The sequence below is a fragment of the Lissotriton vulgaris genome, chromosome 11 (genome assembly GCF_964263255.1).
Source record: "Lissotriton vulgaris chromosome 11, aLisVul1.2, whole genome shotgun sequence".
Lineage (NCBI taxonomy): Eukaryota > Metazoa > Chordata > Amphibia > Caudata > Salamandridae > Lissotriton > Lissotriton vulgaris.
Window position 1 is genome coordinate 167942063 of NC_141699.1, and position 18149 is coordinate 167960211.

At 49.4% G+C, this 18149-nt stretch overlaps 1 protein-coding gene across 22 annotated transcripts in view; it reads right to left on the reverse strand.

The window, feature by feature from the left end:
* ATXN2 (ataxin 2) overlaps window positions 1-18149 on the reverse strand; it is a 1802199-nt gene that overhangs the window by 587142 nt on the left and 1196908 nt on the right. For 12 of the 22 annotated variants that reach the window (XM_086943042.1, XM_086943056.1, XM_086943053.1 and 9 more), the window contains one exon: window positions 15788-15848. In XM_086943042.1, coding sequence (XP_086799168.1) covers window positions 15788-15848 — 61 coding nt within the window. Of the gene's footprint in view, window positions 1-15781; window positions 15849-18149 lie in introns of all 22 variants that reach the window. The other 10 variants (XM_086943051.1, XM_086943054.1, XM_086943048.1 and 7 more) reach the window with 1 other exon arrangement.

Consider the following 18149-nt stretch of genomic DNA (forward strand, 5'->3'; position numbering starts at 1 on the left):
GGCTGGACTACGTTGAAATAGGCCTCCCGGTCCCGTCGACGTAGAGTTAGAGATCTTCGGTGTTGACGTCGAAGCGCGTCGAAATGGGAATGAACTCGCGCCCAATAAACAATACCGTTGAATTGGAAAGGGAATACGCGCCGAAATATAACTTTTTCTCGAAGTCGATCCGGAGCGCTTCGATCCTCATCCGAACCTGATGGCGGAAAATAACAATCCAAGGATGGAGCCGATGCCCATGCGCACTATCACCTAAGGGAGGAGTCACCAGCCTCGTGACTACAAAAGACTTCTCCAAGAGAAAAACAAGTGCAATCATCCGAGCCCAACACCAGATGGCGACCTATTCATAATGTACCATCTGCAGCCCATATGCCTCGAACATCCTTTTTCCCCAGCCAGGCATAGAAAGAAGAAGGCACAGGCATTGGGAGGGAATACAAAACAGAAGAACTCCATGCGTGAAGAACACAGACGGAGCAACATGAGATAGCAGTAAAAAGTATCGACCTTAACCGCCTAAAAAAGTGGAAGGAGTGGAGAGCCAAAGGGCATGAAAGCCGAACACCACCCCCTGCGCCAAAGGAAGGTGCGAGAACACGCCACCAACCAAACACTAGAACAGGAGGGGGGAAGAGAGGCCGAAAGGCCCCATGCAGGAGAACACACCCTATTCCAGAGTGAGGTGCGAGAGCAATCCTCTGGAAGACCAAGGCCACCAGAAAAGACGGGGCTAGGTGGAAAAGCACCTTATGAAAAGGCCTTCGCAGAGTGTGGAGGATGGGTGGGCGTTAAGGAATCTACAGCTAGACAGTGTCTCTACCAGATATATTGTTACCGAGGTAAGTAACTTGCATATGTTAGAGCCATCTAGCCGCAGATTCCTTAACTCAGAATAGATACCAAAGCCATGCCCCATAGGAGGAGGGTCTGCGAAACACCCACCAAGTTCCAGGAGAACATATTTGTCAAAAGCCTGATGAAACACAGTGGGAACCACAATGCCAGGGCAACTGACATTAGACCCAGGAAGCTCCGTAAGGGATAAGATCAAGGGACGGCAAAGACATCAAAATCAGACGAGGGAGGGTGTGAGACCTCTCTCGCCCAGACACAGACTAAAGGAAATACAGAACCAGAGAGATCAGTGCCAACGTAAGAAACAATGCAGTGACTCCTTCAAAGAAGGATCCTAGCAGAGGTCCCTATGATCCATGAGGAACGAAGACCCAAAGGGGCAAAACAACATGACAACGGTAGAAAATACTGCTTGAACATACACCACAGTGGATGCCAAAATGTAACAGGGGACAGCCTGAAGACTGTCCGGCCAAGAACAGGAGCCGCAACAGAAGGCCTGTGTGTGTAAGAAAAAACACATATCAAATGTGCACCCCCTAGGACATGCGACAACAGTGGCAGGGCCAAACCTAGAGTCTAGTGCCAACAGAGACAAAAGAGTCGCCATCGAACAAAAGATAAGTAGGTAGGCATGCAGCCAAATGTACCAAAAGGTACCACTGTGAGGGGACAACCTGCAAAGCCAGTAACACATAGGGGACACTATCCCGAAGGAGAGACTGAGCAAGAAGGCCTGATACTAGGGCAAAAAGAACCTAGTATGCGAGCACCCCTGTGGTGTGTAGACCCTACGACAAATACACAAAGAGACAGGAATGTTGCCACACATACGTGAAGTGACGAAACCCTAAACAGGGGAGTCGCTCAATCAGTACCACTGTAACGAGGTGCGGCATAACAGGCACAGAGCGCAGAAAAAACAACAGTTCCCCGAGGGAGAAGAAACTTGGTCTCCGGTGAGGCAGGCAGAAACATAGACCATGATACTGCCAGTAAAGCATACAAAACAAGCATTTGCAATGCAATAGGTCTCGCAGCATTAAAGTTTGAGTTATTGGCATTGTAAATGACAATGCTTTGCATTAATTTTTTTTAATTTGCAATTGGTATATAAACATTGTTTGTGAATGGCAGCGGGTGGCAGAGACAACTGCACACGAGAGAGGCTGAGAGGGTCAACACGAGGGAGGGGGCAGATTGGTGCACACAGAGGGACGGAGACAGGGGGGTGTAGAGGAGCACACAGGAGGGCATAGGGAGGCACAGAGGTCACACAGCGGAGGGAGAGAGGAACGCACACAACCAAGGCTGAGAGGTGCAACAAGAGGGATGGGGCAAATTGGGGCAGACAGCTGATACCTGCATGGAGCACAAGCTGCGGAATGCAAATGTTGCTTTGAAAGGCTGTGCACTTCAGCAGGCACTCGGTGTTTTAGCATCAAGTAATGGTGAAAAACAATTTAAATCTGTTCTTTCCCATGTTGTCCAAGTACCTCTTACTGTAAATCAGTGACTGAGGAAATGCACAAGTCTGTAACTGACAGTGTTTTGTGAGTGTGATTACTATAACTTTGTATGTGCGTGAATACAGATGTGTGTACACACACACATGTGCACAAACACACTTCACGATTGCCAATCATAGGTGGCTCCACCAATTATATTTGTGGCCAGTTGCATCTCCTTCCCTTGTCCCCAAGCCCCTAGAAATCACTTCTAGAGATACCACTGTGGCTGTAAACAGCTGCGCCTTTCATCCTTCAGAGGTCGATAAAACGAGTGCTCTGTCTTTTATGCGAGCGTAGCTCTGCAGCACCGTTTGTAAAGCGCCTAGGGACTTTGGAAAGAGTGTTTCGTGGCCCGTGGGAGTTTCAAGTATTAATAAAATGCCTGTGGGTATTGAAAAGTAGTAAGCTGAATCGCACGTCTGGGTTCCTAGATTCCTTCCAGCTGGTCTTTATCTTAGCATGACAGTGAGTTAATTCGCCTAGGAGCTTCGTACAATACAGGTCTAATGTTGGCCGGGCTGTTACAGCCTTTCATCCTTCCACTGTCATGTGGTTGCCATTTCGTCACGGAACAGCCTAACTATTCTCCAAGTGTGCAACCACATTCCGGTTTGTAGTTTGCTCTCTGCGAAGGGCCATTGACAGTATTACATCCCATGAGCTGGGAGCGGATTACTCCTCCGCCATCAGAGACGCACAAAGGAGCTGTCACATTCCGGATCCTAAGGAGTCACTCAGGAAGAAGAGGGGACGCAGTGAGAGCCCCCCGCGAGGAGATACAGTGCAGTGTTTTGTGAGTGCGATTACTATAACTTTGTATGTACGTGAGGACATATGTGCGTACACACACACACACACGTGCACAAACACCCTTCACGATTGCCCATCATAGGTGGCTCCACCACTCAGATTTGTGGCCAGGTGCATCTCCTTTCCCTGTCCCCAAGCCCCTAGAAATCATTTCCAGAGATGCCACTGTGGCTGTAAACATCCGCGCTGTTTCAGGTCCAAATCCCACTGAGGTCTCCTCTGCATTTCATCCTTCGGAGGTCGATAAAATGAGTGCTCTGTCTTTTATGCGAGCGTAGCTGTGCAGCACCATTTGTAAAGCGCCTAGGCACTTTGGAAAGAGTGTTTTGTGGCCCGTGGGAGTTTTGAGTATTAATTAACCAAATGTTCAGAAGCAAGATTAACGCCTTAGCCACTTAGGTAGACCCTGACTACGGAATTCCGTCTTCTGTTCCCACGCCACTCCACCACAGGGTGTCACACCCCACCCTACCTCTGGATCGTGCCTGCAGCTCCCGGCTACTTCTACAGCCCCCGGTGGGGAGCCCGCCTCGCCACCCATCACCCCCAGAGGAGGAGCGCACCGGCTGAGGCCTCCAGTGCACACATGGCCTGTGAGGCAGTGGCCAGCTACGGATAGCAGCAGCACAGCTGGGCGGCGGGCAGGACCCCTCACCCAGCAGCCTGCTCACTCCCACAGCAACAGAGCGAAGCCCGCTCGCCGCTCTGGAGCCTCGGCTCGGTCTCCCTGGGTGACAGCAGTGCTTTTGCAGACCGCTCTTAGTGCGTGCTCCCTACAGGATGATGGAGGCTGAGCTGCACAGGGAGAGGCGGCTAGCCATCACGGCGAGTGCCTTCTTCGGTACCGTGCAAGCTGGATGCTGGCTGTTCGGGTGGGGCTGGGAATCTGGGGATTGCCCCCTCTCGAGGGGGTGCAGGAGGTGGAAGAGCACCTGAGAAGTTTGCAGCAGCTCCTCTGCTTCTTGGCTGCTCCCGCTTATATTGGTGTGATCTTGGGCTGGTACTGGCCATTTCTTGCCCCACCTTGACCTATAGTGAGATCGGTTCTAGTAGCATCAACGTGATAGGGAAGAATCGATTATGAAACTGATGGGGATGAGAGTGAGGAAAACGGGTGGAGCATGGCGCTTCTGATCAGAACTTAGTAGCAAAAAGGGGTCCTCTTCAGGTACACAAAGCCCCCATCGCATTGATGAAAAGGATGAGTGTAACAGAGAACGTGGACAGCACCACCCATCAACTGGCTATTCTAAAGGCACGTGAACGCCCTTATCAAAACACTGATTGCTCAGACCAGCCAAGAATCTAGCAAGTTTAACACATTAACTTGTATGCAGTTGTATTTAACATGAGCACTTTTCGATCACTCTGGCTTGTTAAAAACGTGTGGATACATGAAATGCCGTACAAACAGTATGAAAATATTGAACAAACAATTGCAATTCGAAAATATACTGGGGTATTTGGATAGGCAGGGACTTTTAGGGAATAATAATGACAGGTAACGAGAGAAAGAAAACGTGAGTGATAGTGAAGACGGAGGCAGGCAGACGGAGCGAGAGGGGAAAGAAATACAAGTAGAGACAAACGGAACAAGCACTCGGGAGCCATAGCCCGGGCTTGTTGCTGAAGCGCCGTGCGCCTCTCTGCAGACTCCACCTGCATTTCAGAGAGGCGCGCGACGCGATCCTGTCAGCCCTGCAATGCTGTGGAGACAAGACCTGGCCGCGCGCACAACGTTATCTTATGGGGAAACGCTGCGCGCGGCCAGGTCTTGTTTCACTTCGGTGTTCTCAGACTGCTGAGACGCCGACAATAGTTCTCTGGCGAGAACGCCCTTTCAGTGCGTTACTAGCCGAGACCTAAAAAGCATACACCACCATAGACCACATCTAGCAAAAGGGAGACTGTCGAGAAGAATACATGCACAGCAACACTCTCTAAAGAAGCAACTGTGCAAGAATGGGAGTAAGAACTCACACACAGAAAAACAGCTGGTGTGGAGCCCATCACCAGTGCTACAAATGTGAGTAAGAATCCACACCCCAAGAAACCGCTGGGGTGGAGCACAGATCCGGTGGCATAAAGTCATTCACAAGAGCCACTCCTTGAAGAACTAAGAAATATACACAGGGCAGGAACCGACAAACCGGACCCCCTGTCTTGCGAGAAGCAAGGGACCGGAGACCCTGCTAGGGAAGTAGGGTAGGAGGCAACACACAGCCGAGTTGGCGGGAACTCCCCTTGCCTTAGACAAGAATCCCGACAGTGCTTGAGCCACAAGAAAAGACGGAGCACAACCTGTGGGCACCAATACGGCAAGTATTTACAGAAGAGACTGTCCCGGAACGGATCAGAGGAACCTGTCCCCCAAGAGCGCATGTCCACGTGTAGACAGGCAAGACGGGCACAGGGATGCTGCAAGAACACATCAGGAAAGAAACAGGAGTGACAAAACCCCAACGAAACAGCAGGGAAGGACGCCCCTACCGAGGCGGGGATGTATTACGGACTAACCATAGACAACCAATTGTAACCCCCGGAGAGAAACCAACCCCATGGATCTCACCAGAAGAGACATCCTACAACAGCAGGAAGAGTCAACTTGTGGCAAAAGTCCCTGGGTAAGGAAGAGTAGCAATATAACAGCCAACAAATACCCCACATAGGGTAAGGCACAACCCTACAAAAGAAGGGTCCCTTTCGAGACAAGCTCGTAGGTAAAGGCTCAAAAGAAAGGTAAACACAGCTTAACCAGCTGTACTAGAAGAAGGAAATAACATTGCTGCCACACAACCAAGAACATCAGTAACCCACAACGGGTAACAAAAAGAAAGTGACAGCACTGTCACAAAACCAAAAATCCTCCACGAGGATTAAAATATGGGAAGACAATCAAACATAGACAGGAGGGGCCTGACCGCCGAATAAGGATGTGTGTCAAAGAGAGTGATTCCATCAAAGGGTAGATCTCTTAGCCACTCCTGAACATGCTCTGGGAAAATGCCATTGCGCAACCACGCAGACAACCGACCTGGCCATAGCACGACCCACAGAGTCAGTGGTGTCCATGGCAGACTGAATAGAAAATTGTGCCATATCATGGCCGTCACCGATTAGGTGAGCCAAATTGGCACGAGAGCTCTCCAGCAAGGAGGGGAGGAGCAGCTCGACAGAGTCCTAAAGGGCAAATGCAGCCCGAGCAAACACACACAACGTGTTTAGGGACCGGAGTCCCGAGCTAGCGGATGCAAACACATCGCAGCCACATGACTCCAACCACCGAGACTCCTGAGTGGGAGGATGCAACGGAACAGGAGTGGTAGAAAGAGCGACCTGAAGCACAAGTCCTCCAGTCCCAGGATGGAGGGTCGAACAGGCGGGGTAATCGGGAGCAGGGTGATGGCGATGTGCCACAGCACGATCCATGGGGTCCCCTGAAGAGGACCTTGCCTACGTCCCAAGAAGGATGTCAAATAATGGCTCCATGTCCCCACCCTGGTGGAAAAGATCCAACAAATGTTCAGAAGGTCTAGAGACCGAGGGAGGCTGCATCATCAAAATGTCTGCTGCAGCCCTGCAAACAGCCCTGACAAACGTCCCACTAGCCTCCGTTGCCTCGCAAGGCGGTGACAGCAAGTCATCAGTAGGTGACGGACGCAAGCTAATTCGGTCACCTAACAGAGGCTCAGCAAAAGTATGAGTTGGCCAATGCCCCACTTGCGCCCGCTCCGGGGAGCGGTGAAATGACTCAGGGGGTGGGGTATCTGCTGGGACCACATCCTCCACCAATGAAGCCGGAGATGGTACCGGCATCGGTGACCTCCGAAAAAACCTCGACCGTCCGAGTCGAGCCGGCGTCGACCTCCGAAAAGGCCTCGACCGGCCGGAGTCGAACCAGCGCCGACTCAACATCCTCGAGGTGTAAACCTGCGGGGATAGAACGAGCCTCGGAAGGCTGTGCAATGGCGCTGTGAAAGGGCTAGATGTCGTGGGATGCCCCTCCGGGCCGTGTCCCGTCATTGCGGCGACTCCGTGGTTGACGGCGACGGTCCCGGGACCTGCCCCGAACAGGAACGTCCTCCTGTGAGGACTGGCACCGCGTGGACGTCTTCGCTGGAGAAGGAGACCTGTGTCGCGAGGGGTCCGTTCGGGATATTCGGGCAGACAACAGCATCATGCGGCGTTCCCGCAGGGATTTCGGCCATGGCTGGTGGCAAGTATCGCACTCCACGGAGTTGTGGTGCTCGCCAAAGCCTCACATACAGATTTTGTGAGGGTTTATTGTTGACATCTGTCGCTAGCAGGACCTGCACGACTTGAAGCCCGCAAACGTTATCGAACACACTGTTCCTGGACGCAAAAAGGCATCGAAAAGGCCTAAAGAGAACAAAAAGAGGCCAGAGGTATCCCTTTCCCGGATAAGCGTTAGGACGCAGAAAAGAAGAAAAACTGACGGCAGCACGCTGAGAGGCGCTTTTATGGCTCCATTAACTTCAGTTCCGTGGACTACGTCAGGACAGAGCCGGGCGACGCCACCTTCCGGCGTGCTGAGATATTGCTGGGGAGAAAGGATTTTCCGGATCCAGTCTGATGCCTGGGAGATATTCTAAGTTAATGAATCTGTGGCTAGATGTCTCAATCAGATAATGGCAGTATCTTTTACCCACGTGTTTTTGTCTTTAAATCTTTACACCAAGCGAGGCAGGATTTTTAAATCTGTGAGTTTGTTAGCAAACGTGTATTAGGTTAGAATCTTCGCTGGCACATTTTGAGAAAATCATCAAGTGCCTATTTTTTGTAGTTCTAAAGATCTTCTGATTCAAGCAGCAGAGTGCCTGGAGATGTTTCAACACAACAGGATGGACGCGTGTGAAACCAATTTAAGTCAAAGAAATATCCGGCATATAAAAGCAAATTATTAATTAATGTTCTACGAATAATGTTCAAATTGAGGAAACCAAGATGAGAAGATTTTTACAGATACATAATACTTTTCTACCAAATGCCATTCAGACAGAAGCTGACTTTTTTCTTATCTTTTGAAAAAGTTAATTGTTATTTTTGTCCAAAATCCATAAAATGAATTAAAATTATGTAGTTCTAGAGCTTACCAAAAACGAACAATAACTCAACTAGTAAATCAGTAAATGTATGTGCACAGGTAAGGCAAAAAAATTCCTTCCATTAGGTGGTTACAAACTAAAAGTGGTATTGTATGCTAAAACAATATAGAAACTAGCAAAAGCTGCAGTTTCTGGGCAAACAAGGCTGACTTGCTAGTCAGACTGGAAAATTTCTCATCTCCTTTCTCTAAGAGACTACGCAGGGAGGAAGGCAAACCAACAGCTCTATGGCTGTCCAGAAAGGGGAGGGTGGAGAGAGAACAGGAACAGCCTGCAGAAAATTCGCCTCTCACTTTTCTTCATCAACCGTTCTTGCTCTCAAAGAGAGGGATGTGGTACAGTGGTCAGAGCTCCCAACTCAGGAGCTGGGGATCCTTGTTTGAGTCTCAGCGTGAGCTAAACATCCAGTGATCCTGTACAAATCACCTAGTTTATGTACTTTACTAATGTAATGTAAATGTAAGGGGAAAAAAGCAGCTATTTCGGAAGGGTGGTGGGAGGGGTGAGGGGATGGGGGACGGCACAGGGAGATTAAGTGACGGCAAGGCGACTGTAGTTACATGCAGAAAGTAAACAGAGACAGGCCAACAAAAAAGAAAAGAGTACTCTCCAAGTATCCTAAAATAACATCAATAGTAAGAGCACATGTAACAAGGACAGTCCTCATGGGACATCACCAAAGTAGAAAAGGAGGGACTACCAAGCATATTAACCAAAGAAAAGCAGGCATTTAGGAAGGACAGTAAAATGAGCCAATTAAAAAAAAGGGACGATGCTTTAAGCTCATATTTTAGATGCAGCATGCCTCAGTGAACTATTACAGGGCCTAAGTTTCAGACATGCGCTTAGAGCAGTACATCTGCCACATAGGCACTGCAGTGTCTCATTTTTAACTGCAAATTTACCAATGTCTGATGCCACTGACAATTTAACTTCCTGACAGGACAAAAAAATAAGTGAGGAGTAACTTGTACTGCAAGAGACTTGGAAGACCTGCAGAAACCTTATTCTTTGCATTAAAGGGCAGTTCAAACTGTAGCAACTGATAATTTCACAAGACTTCAATTCTATGTCAGGAACGGAGGCTTCGAATTATGCTTTTCCTTTCTTCGCTTTTTATTTTATACAATACTCACAGCAGCACAGAAATGCTCAAAAAATGCTTATACACCCCAAACAAAGGGAAAAAGCATTAAACGCTGAAAAAATGCAGTTCTCAAATGTCCAAGAAACTACAACTCCCATCAATCCATATAGATAGTGTCCAAAATTAGTCCCTCAACAGTGTCCATGCCATGTAGAAAGGACGTCCATCTTGTTCCCTTCTCCTCTTTCTTTATGCTTCGCAGCCAGTTAAGTGCTCTGTTTTCATTATCTCTTGTGGTGTACTTGTTTATGACGTAATTGAAGCTTCAGCGGGTTTTGCGCTATTGGGGGGCTCTGTGGTGTGTTATCTTCTTGTTTTATTCTGTATTTGCCTCCACAGAGCCTATTGAAATCGCGGGAACGTTACAGTGTTCCTCATGCGATTTTGCCAGTTTTGACGATGTTTGTGTGACCGCTTGGGGGGTGCTGTGGCGTCTTGTTGCTCCTCGGCGCGGGTTTTTCTCACTGAGAGTAACCGCGCTGAGGATCGAGTCGCGCCGGAGCTTTGACCCCCGCCGCCTTACCCGAACGTCCGGTGCTTCTGGGTCTGTACCTGCCCCAGTGATAAACGAACGCCCCGCGTGGGGTCCGTATAGCGGTTTTACCACATTGAGCGCCTGCGGGCAGATATTACAGCACAAGATAACGGTTTCAACCACGTTGGGCCTGTCAGTGGTTGACAGTGTCAGGAGGGTGTTTGTGCAGCATGCTGGGAGGCGGTTAGGACCCAGTCCTTGAGAGGGTCTTCGCGCTGCAAGGGGGTGCTTCCTTGTATTCCGGTTTTCAACCTGCTCTAATTGCTTGTTGGCCTTTGGCCTCCCCTCAATTCTACTGCTTTAAAGCAGTCTTCCTCAGCCCATTGCAGCGCTTGACATCTCATATCGTTTTACCTGTAGCCTGACCCTGCAGTTAACACACTGACAGGCATGGAGCACGAGGGCTTTTATGAAGAGGAGGAATATCAGTACCTGAATGACGAGGACTTCTACAATGCGGTGGACAGCTCTATCTACCGTTATGTCACGGAGCTAGTGGGCCCCATGGAGGACCGCCTGCCCGCCCGCATTGTAGAAGAGTGCACAAAGATGGCACAGGCACATTTGGGTTCGCTGAGTAACAACCCAGCTCCTGTGGGGGAGGAGCCCCCTGCCCCGAAGAAGCCCTGTAGAGTGAGGGCCTCTGCGGGGGTGCAGGGTGTGGACAAGGAAACCTTCGAACGCTTGTGCGACGCCTTTTTGGCCAAGGCGACCACTTCCACCCCTGCGCCACCGCCAGGCCTGGTACCTTCGGTTTCTTTGGGTACGGTTCCCTCTTCACCTAGAGGGGTGACACCGGCAGACACAGACGAGGAGTCGGTACGTTCTTGGAGACCGTCCAGCTCCGTCGCCGCGTTGCCACAGGACAGTTCAGGTATGCTGGACCCGTATGAAATCATCCATCCGCGGTCCGCGGCCTGGAACCCTGGGGACAAGGTGGCGAAGTTTGTGGCGGGTCGCCTCCGCAAGCCCTTAGAGAAGGAGGCGAGTTGTCTGCGAGGGGAGTGCCCCCGGCCCACGTTGGAGGGTAGAAAGGCTATGACACCGGAGTTAGATTCCAAGTTGGCCACGTTCCTTGCAAACTTTGTAAAGGATCCCCGCAAGGGCATAGACCGTTCCTGGCGCTCCTGTCAGGAAAAATTGCTAGACGCAACAGGGCCCAGTACTAAAATTTTTGACATGGCAGAGGAGGCGAAAGTGACAGGTTCCACGATCTCTCCGGAGGTCCTGTCGAATTGAGCGCAGAGGGTGGTCATCTTCCTGGGGAACGCCAACTGCGCCCTCTCGACCGAAGGCCGACGATCACTCCTGATCAAACTGGAACCGAAGTTGGGAGATCTGGCCTCCTCCGAGGCGGGGCGGTGGCCCAAGGGGGACTCTTCAGAGATCCCTTTATCAAAGAATTATGTAAATTCGTGTCGACCTTTACCTCCCTGGACAAAGCCCAGTCCAGTATTAAGAGGGTTTTCCAGCAACGTTTCTCCCGAGGGGCCGGTTGTGGTTGGGGCCTCGCGACTGGCCGTGGCGGTCAGAACTTTGCCAAGGCTCCGGGAGAGGGCAATACAACACCTCTGCCAACTACACCAACTTTTATCCCACCAGTTGTCAATGGTTCAGAAGCCGAGGTGGCTTCAAGAACAACTCCAGCAACACCAATATCGGCGCTAATGGTTATTCCTGCAGAGTAGGTGCACATTGGCGGCCGGCTAGTGGCTTTTTCAGGGGCTGGGGCAGCGATTACTGCAGAGGCGTGGGTCTTCCAGACCATTCAGGGTTTCCTATAGAGTTTTACGATTGCCCCTACCAAACAAGGCTCCCTCATCCTATAGTCTTCTCAGCGGCAGATGCACAGTTGATCGACGGAGAGGTCTCGGAGCTGATCCGCAACGGGGCCATGTGTCGATCGACTCGGCATCCCGCTGGTTTCCTCAGCAACATTTTCCTGGTGGAAAAAACGGATGGAGGCAAACGGACGGTTATCTTCCTTAAAGAGTTCAACGGGTGGTTGGTCTACCGGCATTTCAAGATGGAGGGAATCCATCTTCTTCGGGATGTTCTTCTCCCGAACAACTGGATGGTGTGCTTAGATCTCAAGGATGCGTACTTGGTGGATCCCATCCATTCTCCTCACTGTCGCTTCCTACAGTTCATCTGGAAGGAGCAGGTATTCAAGTTCACGACCCTTCTGTTCGGACTTTCCTCTGCCCCTTGGTGTTTCACCAAGCTGCTACATCCGGCGGTGGAGTTTCTACTGAGTCAGGGTATTCGGATGATTGTCTATCTGGACGACATCCTCTTGATGGGTCAATGTCCAGTGAAGCTGGGCCTTCAACTTCAACAGTCTCCCTGCTTCAGGGATTGGGTTTTGTCATCAACAAAGACAAACCTGTCCTCTCTCCCTCCCAGAGAGTGGTCTTTCTTGGGTTCGTCGTGGACTCCCTCCAAGCCTCCTTGAACCTTCCGTCTCAGAAGATGGCCAAAATCCGACATGTGTTGCGTCAGACAGTCGCCAAATCACACACCTCCCTCCATCAGATTGCCAGGGTGGTGGGGCTCCTCTCCTCATCCATACCCCCTCCATTATCGGGCCCTTCAGCGTCTCAAGGCGCATCACCTCAGGAAGGGTATGACTTAAGATCAGTTGGTTTCCCTTTCTGCGGAAGTGAAGGACGAGATGTTTTGGTGGCTCACCCATATGGAGGCCTGGAACCAACGGGCAATCTTCGGGTTTGTTCCAGATCTGGTGATGGAATCAGACGCCAGCAGGTCGGGTTGGGGAGCCCGCTGCGGGGATTTCTCCACAGGCGGCGCCTGGTCTTCAGAGGAGCAGGCATTGCACACAAACTGCTGCTTGGAGTTGCTGGCGGGGTCTTTCGCAGTATTCTGCTGGACCAGAGATCCAGTACGCTTGTGCGTCCTTTTACGTATGGACAATGTCTCAGCGGTTCGATACGTCAACCATCTGGGCGGTCCACGATCCCGAGCTCTGGCGGACTTGGCAAAAGAGTTTTGGGATTACTGTCTCGCTTACCATGTCTCCATGACAGTGGAGTACTTAATAGGTCGGGCCTACCAAGTAGCGGATTGGCACTCCAGACATCTGCGGGATTCCAGTCAGTGGAAACTGGAGGTAGGGGTGTTCCAGTGGGTGAACAGTCTATGGGGTCCTTTTTCAGTGGACCTGTTTGCGTCCCACTTGGATCATCAGCTCCCTCGGTTTTTCAGCTGGAGGCCGGACCCTCTGGCGGAGGCCGGACCCTGTGGCCGAGGCCACGGATGCTTTCCTCCAGTCAGGAGGAAGCTTATGCGTTCCCTCCTTTTTCAATGGTGGTACGGACAGCAACCCAACTGCGCTGTCAGAAGGCAGGGCTGGTGCTGATCATGCCTGTATGGAGGTCTCAAGTTTGGTTTCCAGTTCTTCTGGAACTTTCTTGGGATTTTCCAATCCTACTCCCCCGATTTCTTCGTTTTCTCCTCAGTCCGGACGGAGAGCCGCATCCCCTCATAACACAGGGGTCACTCCACCTCATGGCATGGCGACTTTCCGGCGACGTTGGTCTCTCCCGGGCCTTTCGAGATCAGCTAAGGACTTTAGGTCCAAGGCCTGGGCAGCCAGTACCCCGAAGCGCTACCGTTCCGCCTGGACTAGGTGGGTGCATTGGTGTCTTCGACAAGATTTGGATCCTCTGGTCACGGGTGTCGTTCCAGTCTTGAATTTTCTGGCTGAATTGGCATCAGATGGCCTGGCCTATCGCACCATTAACGCGGTGCGTTCAGCGATTTCGGCTGCTCATTACCGGATTGAAGGGGCTCCGATCGGTGAACATCCCTTTGTTTGTAGACTCCTAAGAGGTATCCGCCTTTCATTACCTCCAGAAGCACGTTACTCTGTCCTTTGGGACGTTAATGTCGTTTTGAATTTGTTTCTGTCATGGCAGCCTAATAAATATCTCTCCTTGAAGGAGTTGTCCGCTAAGCTAGCCATGCTTTTGTGTTTGGTGTCTTGCCGCAGGCTCTCGGATGCGCGGGCCTTAGATGTCTCGGCAAGGGTTTTTTCCCCCGGATGGGGTTATGTTTATAGTGGGTCGTCGCACAAAGTCTGCGTCGAGGACAATCTCATATCCAGCGTTTGTAGATACTCCTAAAATGTGTGTGGCTCAATGCCTAAAGGCATACCAAGATATGATTTTGGAAATTCGTCCTCTGGGCGAACGTCAATTACTCATTGCCTTACGAAAGCCAAACAAGGCAGTTTCTTCACCTACCATCGCCAGATGGTCATGCAAGAGGCAGGTATTGACACTAGTCTGTTTGGAACACACTCAGCTAGGGGAGCTATGGCGTCCAAGGAGTTTGCTCTAGGAGCGCGACTGGAAGATTTGATGTGTGCGGCAGATTGGTCTTCGGATTCTACCTTTAAGACGTTTTATTTCAAACCGGTGGTGGACATTGCACATTTGGTAAGCTTTGAACTAGCATAATCCGAAGCCTCCGGTCCCGACATAGAATCGAAATTTGCCTAGCTTATTAACTGTAAGTTTCAATTCTATTAAGGACACAGAGGCAAGGATTATCCCTCCCGAGGTTTCCTTCGGAAGACATCCCACCCATACTTAAGTTAGTAGTTCAGTCTTGTGATATATCTTCTTATGTTGGTCTCAAAATATTGGTGATGTGCAGCATTTACATGCTCTCAGTGTGTGTTTTTTTCCAACGCTTACCCTGTTGTCTTTATCCCGTTATGGAACGACGGTGCGAAACAGGATCAATTAAATGGGAGCGTGACTCGCGCGAAGGAAGAGGGCACAAGATTGACGTCTCATCTACATGGCATGGACACTGTCGAGGGACTAATGTTGGACACTATATATATGGATTGATGGGAGTTGTAGTTTCTTCAACATTTGAGAACTGTATTTTTTTTGCGTTTAATGCTTTTTTCCCTTTGTTTGGGGTGTATAAGCATGCTGAGCTTTTCTGGGCTGCTGTGAGTTTTGTATAAAATAAAGAGCGAAGAAAGGAAAAGCATAATCCTGGCCTCCATGTCCTTAATAGAATTGAAACTTACCATTACTAAGCTAGGCAAATTTCGATTCTTACACCTACAAATTATTGTAAACTAGCAGCCCGCCCCAGCGTTGCCTTGGGCAGAAGGGGGCTGGGGGCAGCATTTCCGGATTGCGGCAGCGTTGCCCGGAGCAGAAGGGGGCTGGGGCAACATTTCAGGCTTGGGTGCATTCCCACCCCGGCCCTCGCCCGCCTCGACATTGCCCAGACCTCCTCCCAACTGCCGCCCGCCTCCCGCCTCCCCTTTGCGTTTGCCTTACCCCGCCCGCCCCGACATTGCCCAGACCACCTCCCGCCTCCCACCTCCCGCCTCGCCTTTGCCTTACCTGAGCTGCCGCTCTTCCCCGCGCTCCGGACTTCACCGCCACTCCTTGCTGCTCGCCACCGCTCCTCCCCGCCTGTGGCCATCACGCACGTTGCAGACATCGCTAGGTCGCGGCCAGCGCTACGTCACGGCCGGCACTACTTTTAGGGGACTACTTTGTTTTTAAAGTTTAATTTACGTTTTATTTTTATTTTATGCAGCCTATGTCCATCTACACACCCTGAGGATTACAACAATGTATTGGGTGTGTGGATTGGCGCTGTGGTTCTCGAGTTTACCTTGCCAAAAGGTTTCTGTTCTCTCTTTATAATAGTAGTATAGATAACAGTATTTATATAAAGGTATTGTATAACAGAATATCCATGCAGACTTGGAAACAGAACACAAGCAACATTCTCTCACCTTTACCTGCTCTATATGTCTTGGCCTGATTCACTTGCATCTGTGTCATGGGAATGGGATATAAAGGCTGAAATGTGAAGGAAAATAAACGTTAGTTAATCATCAAAGCAGCTTTTTTTTGGTTAACATAACCATAAAAAGCACATTAACATAAAACAAATAGTAAAATTCATCACAATTGTTTACAATTGTTTGCAATTTATCGTCGAGTTGTATACATAAAAGACTAATAAAAAACAAAATATCATGTACTCTAAACATTTTAAAATGTCAGTCCTTACTTCCTTTGCATGAGACTCACGGCAAACAAAAATCTGCTAACACCAAATATAATCAATCAAGTAGTGTCTGTTTTCAGAATTCTTAGGGCCTCAGAAAACTTTCTGATCCTCAAACCCAGACACATTAGTTTTACACATTTTCTTCTTACATCCGCATAAACAGGGCAAAAGAATAAAATGGTATGGGGACCCCTCCTAGTTTCGGCGAGTCATGAGTGCAATTTTGTAAGTGCTGGGTCAACATCATTAACTTACAATGAGAAAAGCCTTGGTGCCACCTTGTCTCACCCCCCCATTGATAGGAATATCCTTTGTGAGTTTGCCCCCTGGTTCGCATCGCATTTTTGTGTAATTGTCTTGGTGGAGCCTGATCATCTGTTTCAGGATCTCTTTAGGTACAGCTTGTGGACGCGCATGCTGACACCACAAGCTGACTGACGCTATTCCTAAGTAAGTGGCAGTACACACCAGGGTTCGCCGTGCACAGTGCAGACCATTTTAATCCAGTCCTTTACCCCGGTCCTCCTGATTTAAGAGAGGCCAGCTTTTAATTATTTGTGACCCAGCTGAAAATATTTCTGTCTCCTTCTAAATAGGACTCTCATGTGCACAACAACTGAGAAAAGATTTTCTCTTTACTTACTACCATGATACTAGTACAAACTACGGTAAGCGTGGTCCGGACCGGTCCGAGAGAGCCGAGGAGCACATTTTCCTGTTAACATGAACACTGTAGATAGCATTTGATTAGCTTCTCACAAGCCACCCCTTTTCACTAAGGACTGCCAGAACCAACTTAACCTGCTAAGAAAGGCCTTGACCACAATAGAACCTGAATGATTACACAGGCCACCTAGATACAAACCACCACGGGAGTCCTTTGATTTCTTAAATCAGCAGATCAAACAGAATTATATTTATGCCTGTACGAGTTTGAGGTTTGGTCTTCTAATGAACAAGTTACTTACCTTCGGTAACGATGTATCTTGTAGAGACATAGTCTGACCGCAGATTCCTTAACTTAGAATATCCCTCAGGCGTCAGACTACTTTAAGAAACAGGATGTAGAAACAAAAGCTTACTGCAAGCATACTGTCAGCAATCACTGCCATGTTCAAGCACATTAACAAAGACATAAGTAATAACCTCATGGTGTAGTTCATCAACAGCATTTCCTGTGGTAGTAATTTTATTCATTGTGTCACTAAAGAAAAAGTGAGTAACCTTCCATAATATGATTTCTGCAGGATACTTCACCTTCCTCTAAATGTCTCGCGTTTCGATTATCCAGCACAAGCCAGACGAGATCTTGAGAAACTTTTTCCCAGCAATAGTTCTGCAGCGCCACAAGATAGTGCCATGCCCCTTCAAGCATGGCTACTTCCACATAGGATGTGACAAAAGCATGGTATTACAATACAACTGACTGTCATGATGGTGTCAGTTTTTAGAATTTGTTGACACCATTCAAGGCTCCAGTGAGCATACCATTGATCGGTAATCACAGTGGCATGGTTACACTTTTCTTAATAATCATAGCACTAAGTTATGGGAGGAAGGACGGAGGCCAGGAACCTGTGGGATCATTTGGTGTCCACCAGAAATATTGTTACCAAGTAACACTTTTTCTAATCGTCACTCCTTCCTGCAGATTTCTCATCTTATGAAAGAGTCCCAAAGGAATACCCTCTGAGAGATGGGAACGAGTTGTGCCAACTAACCAAGAAAGTCATGCATCACTGCAAGCCTGAGATGTGAGGCAATAATGTTTAGCAAGGGTAAATAAGGAAGACCAATTGCCCGCCTGGCAAATCTCATAAACAGGACCACCATGGGAAGAGCAGAAGAAATCTGACATGCATACGTGGAGAGGGCATGAATGCCAGCCAGAGGGTTCTTTCTGGGCCAAGACATAGCAAATCATTATGTAAAGGGTAACACAAACATGGAACTGCCTGTTCACCAGCAGACAAGAAGAGACGGGGAGTCATGACCTAGTATCCAAGAGATCGAAGATCACAATAGACTCCCACTCCCATGACAAGGAAGGCAGACTCCTAATAACAGACCTGTCAAGAGGCGAAGAA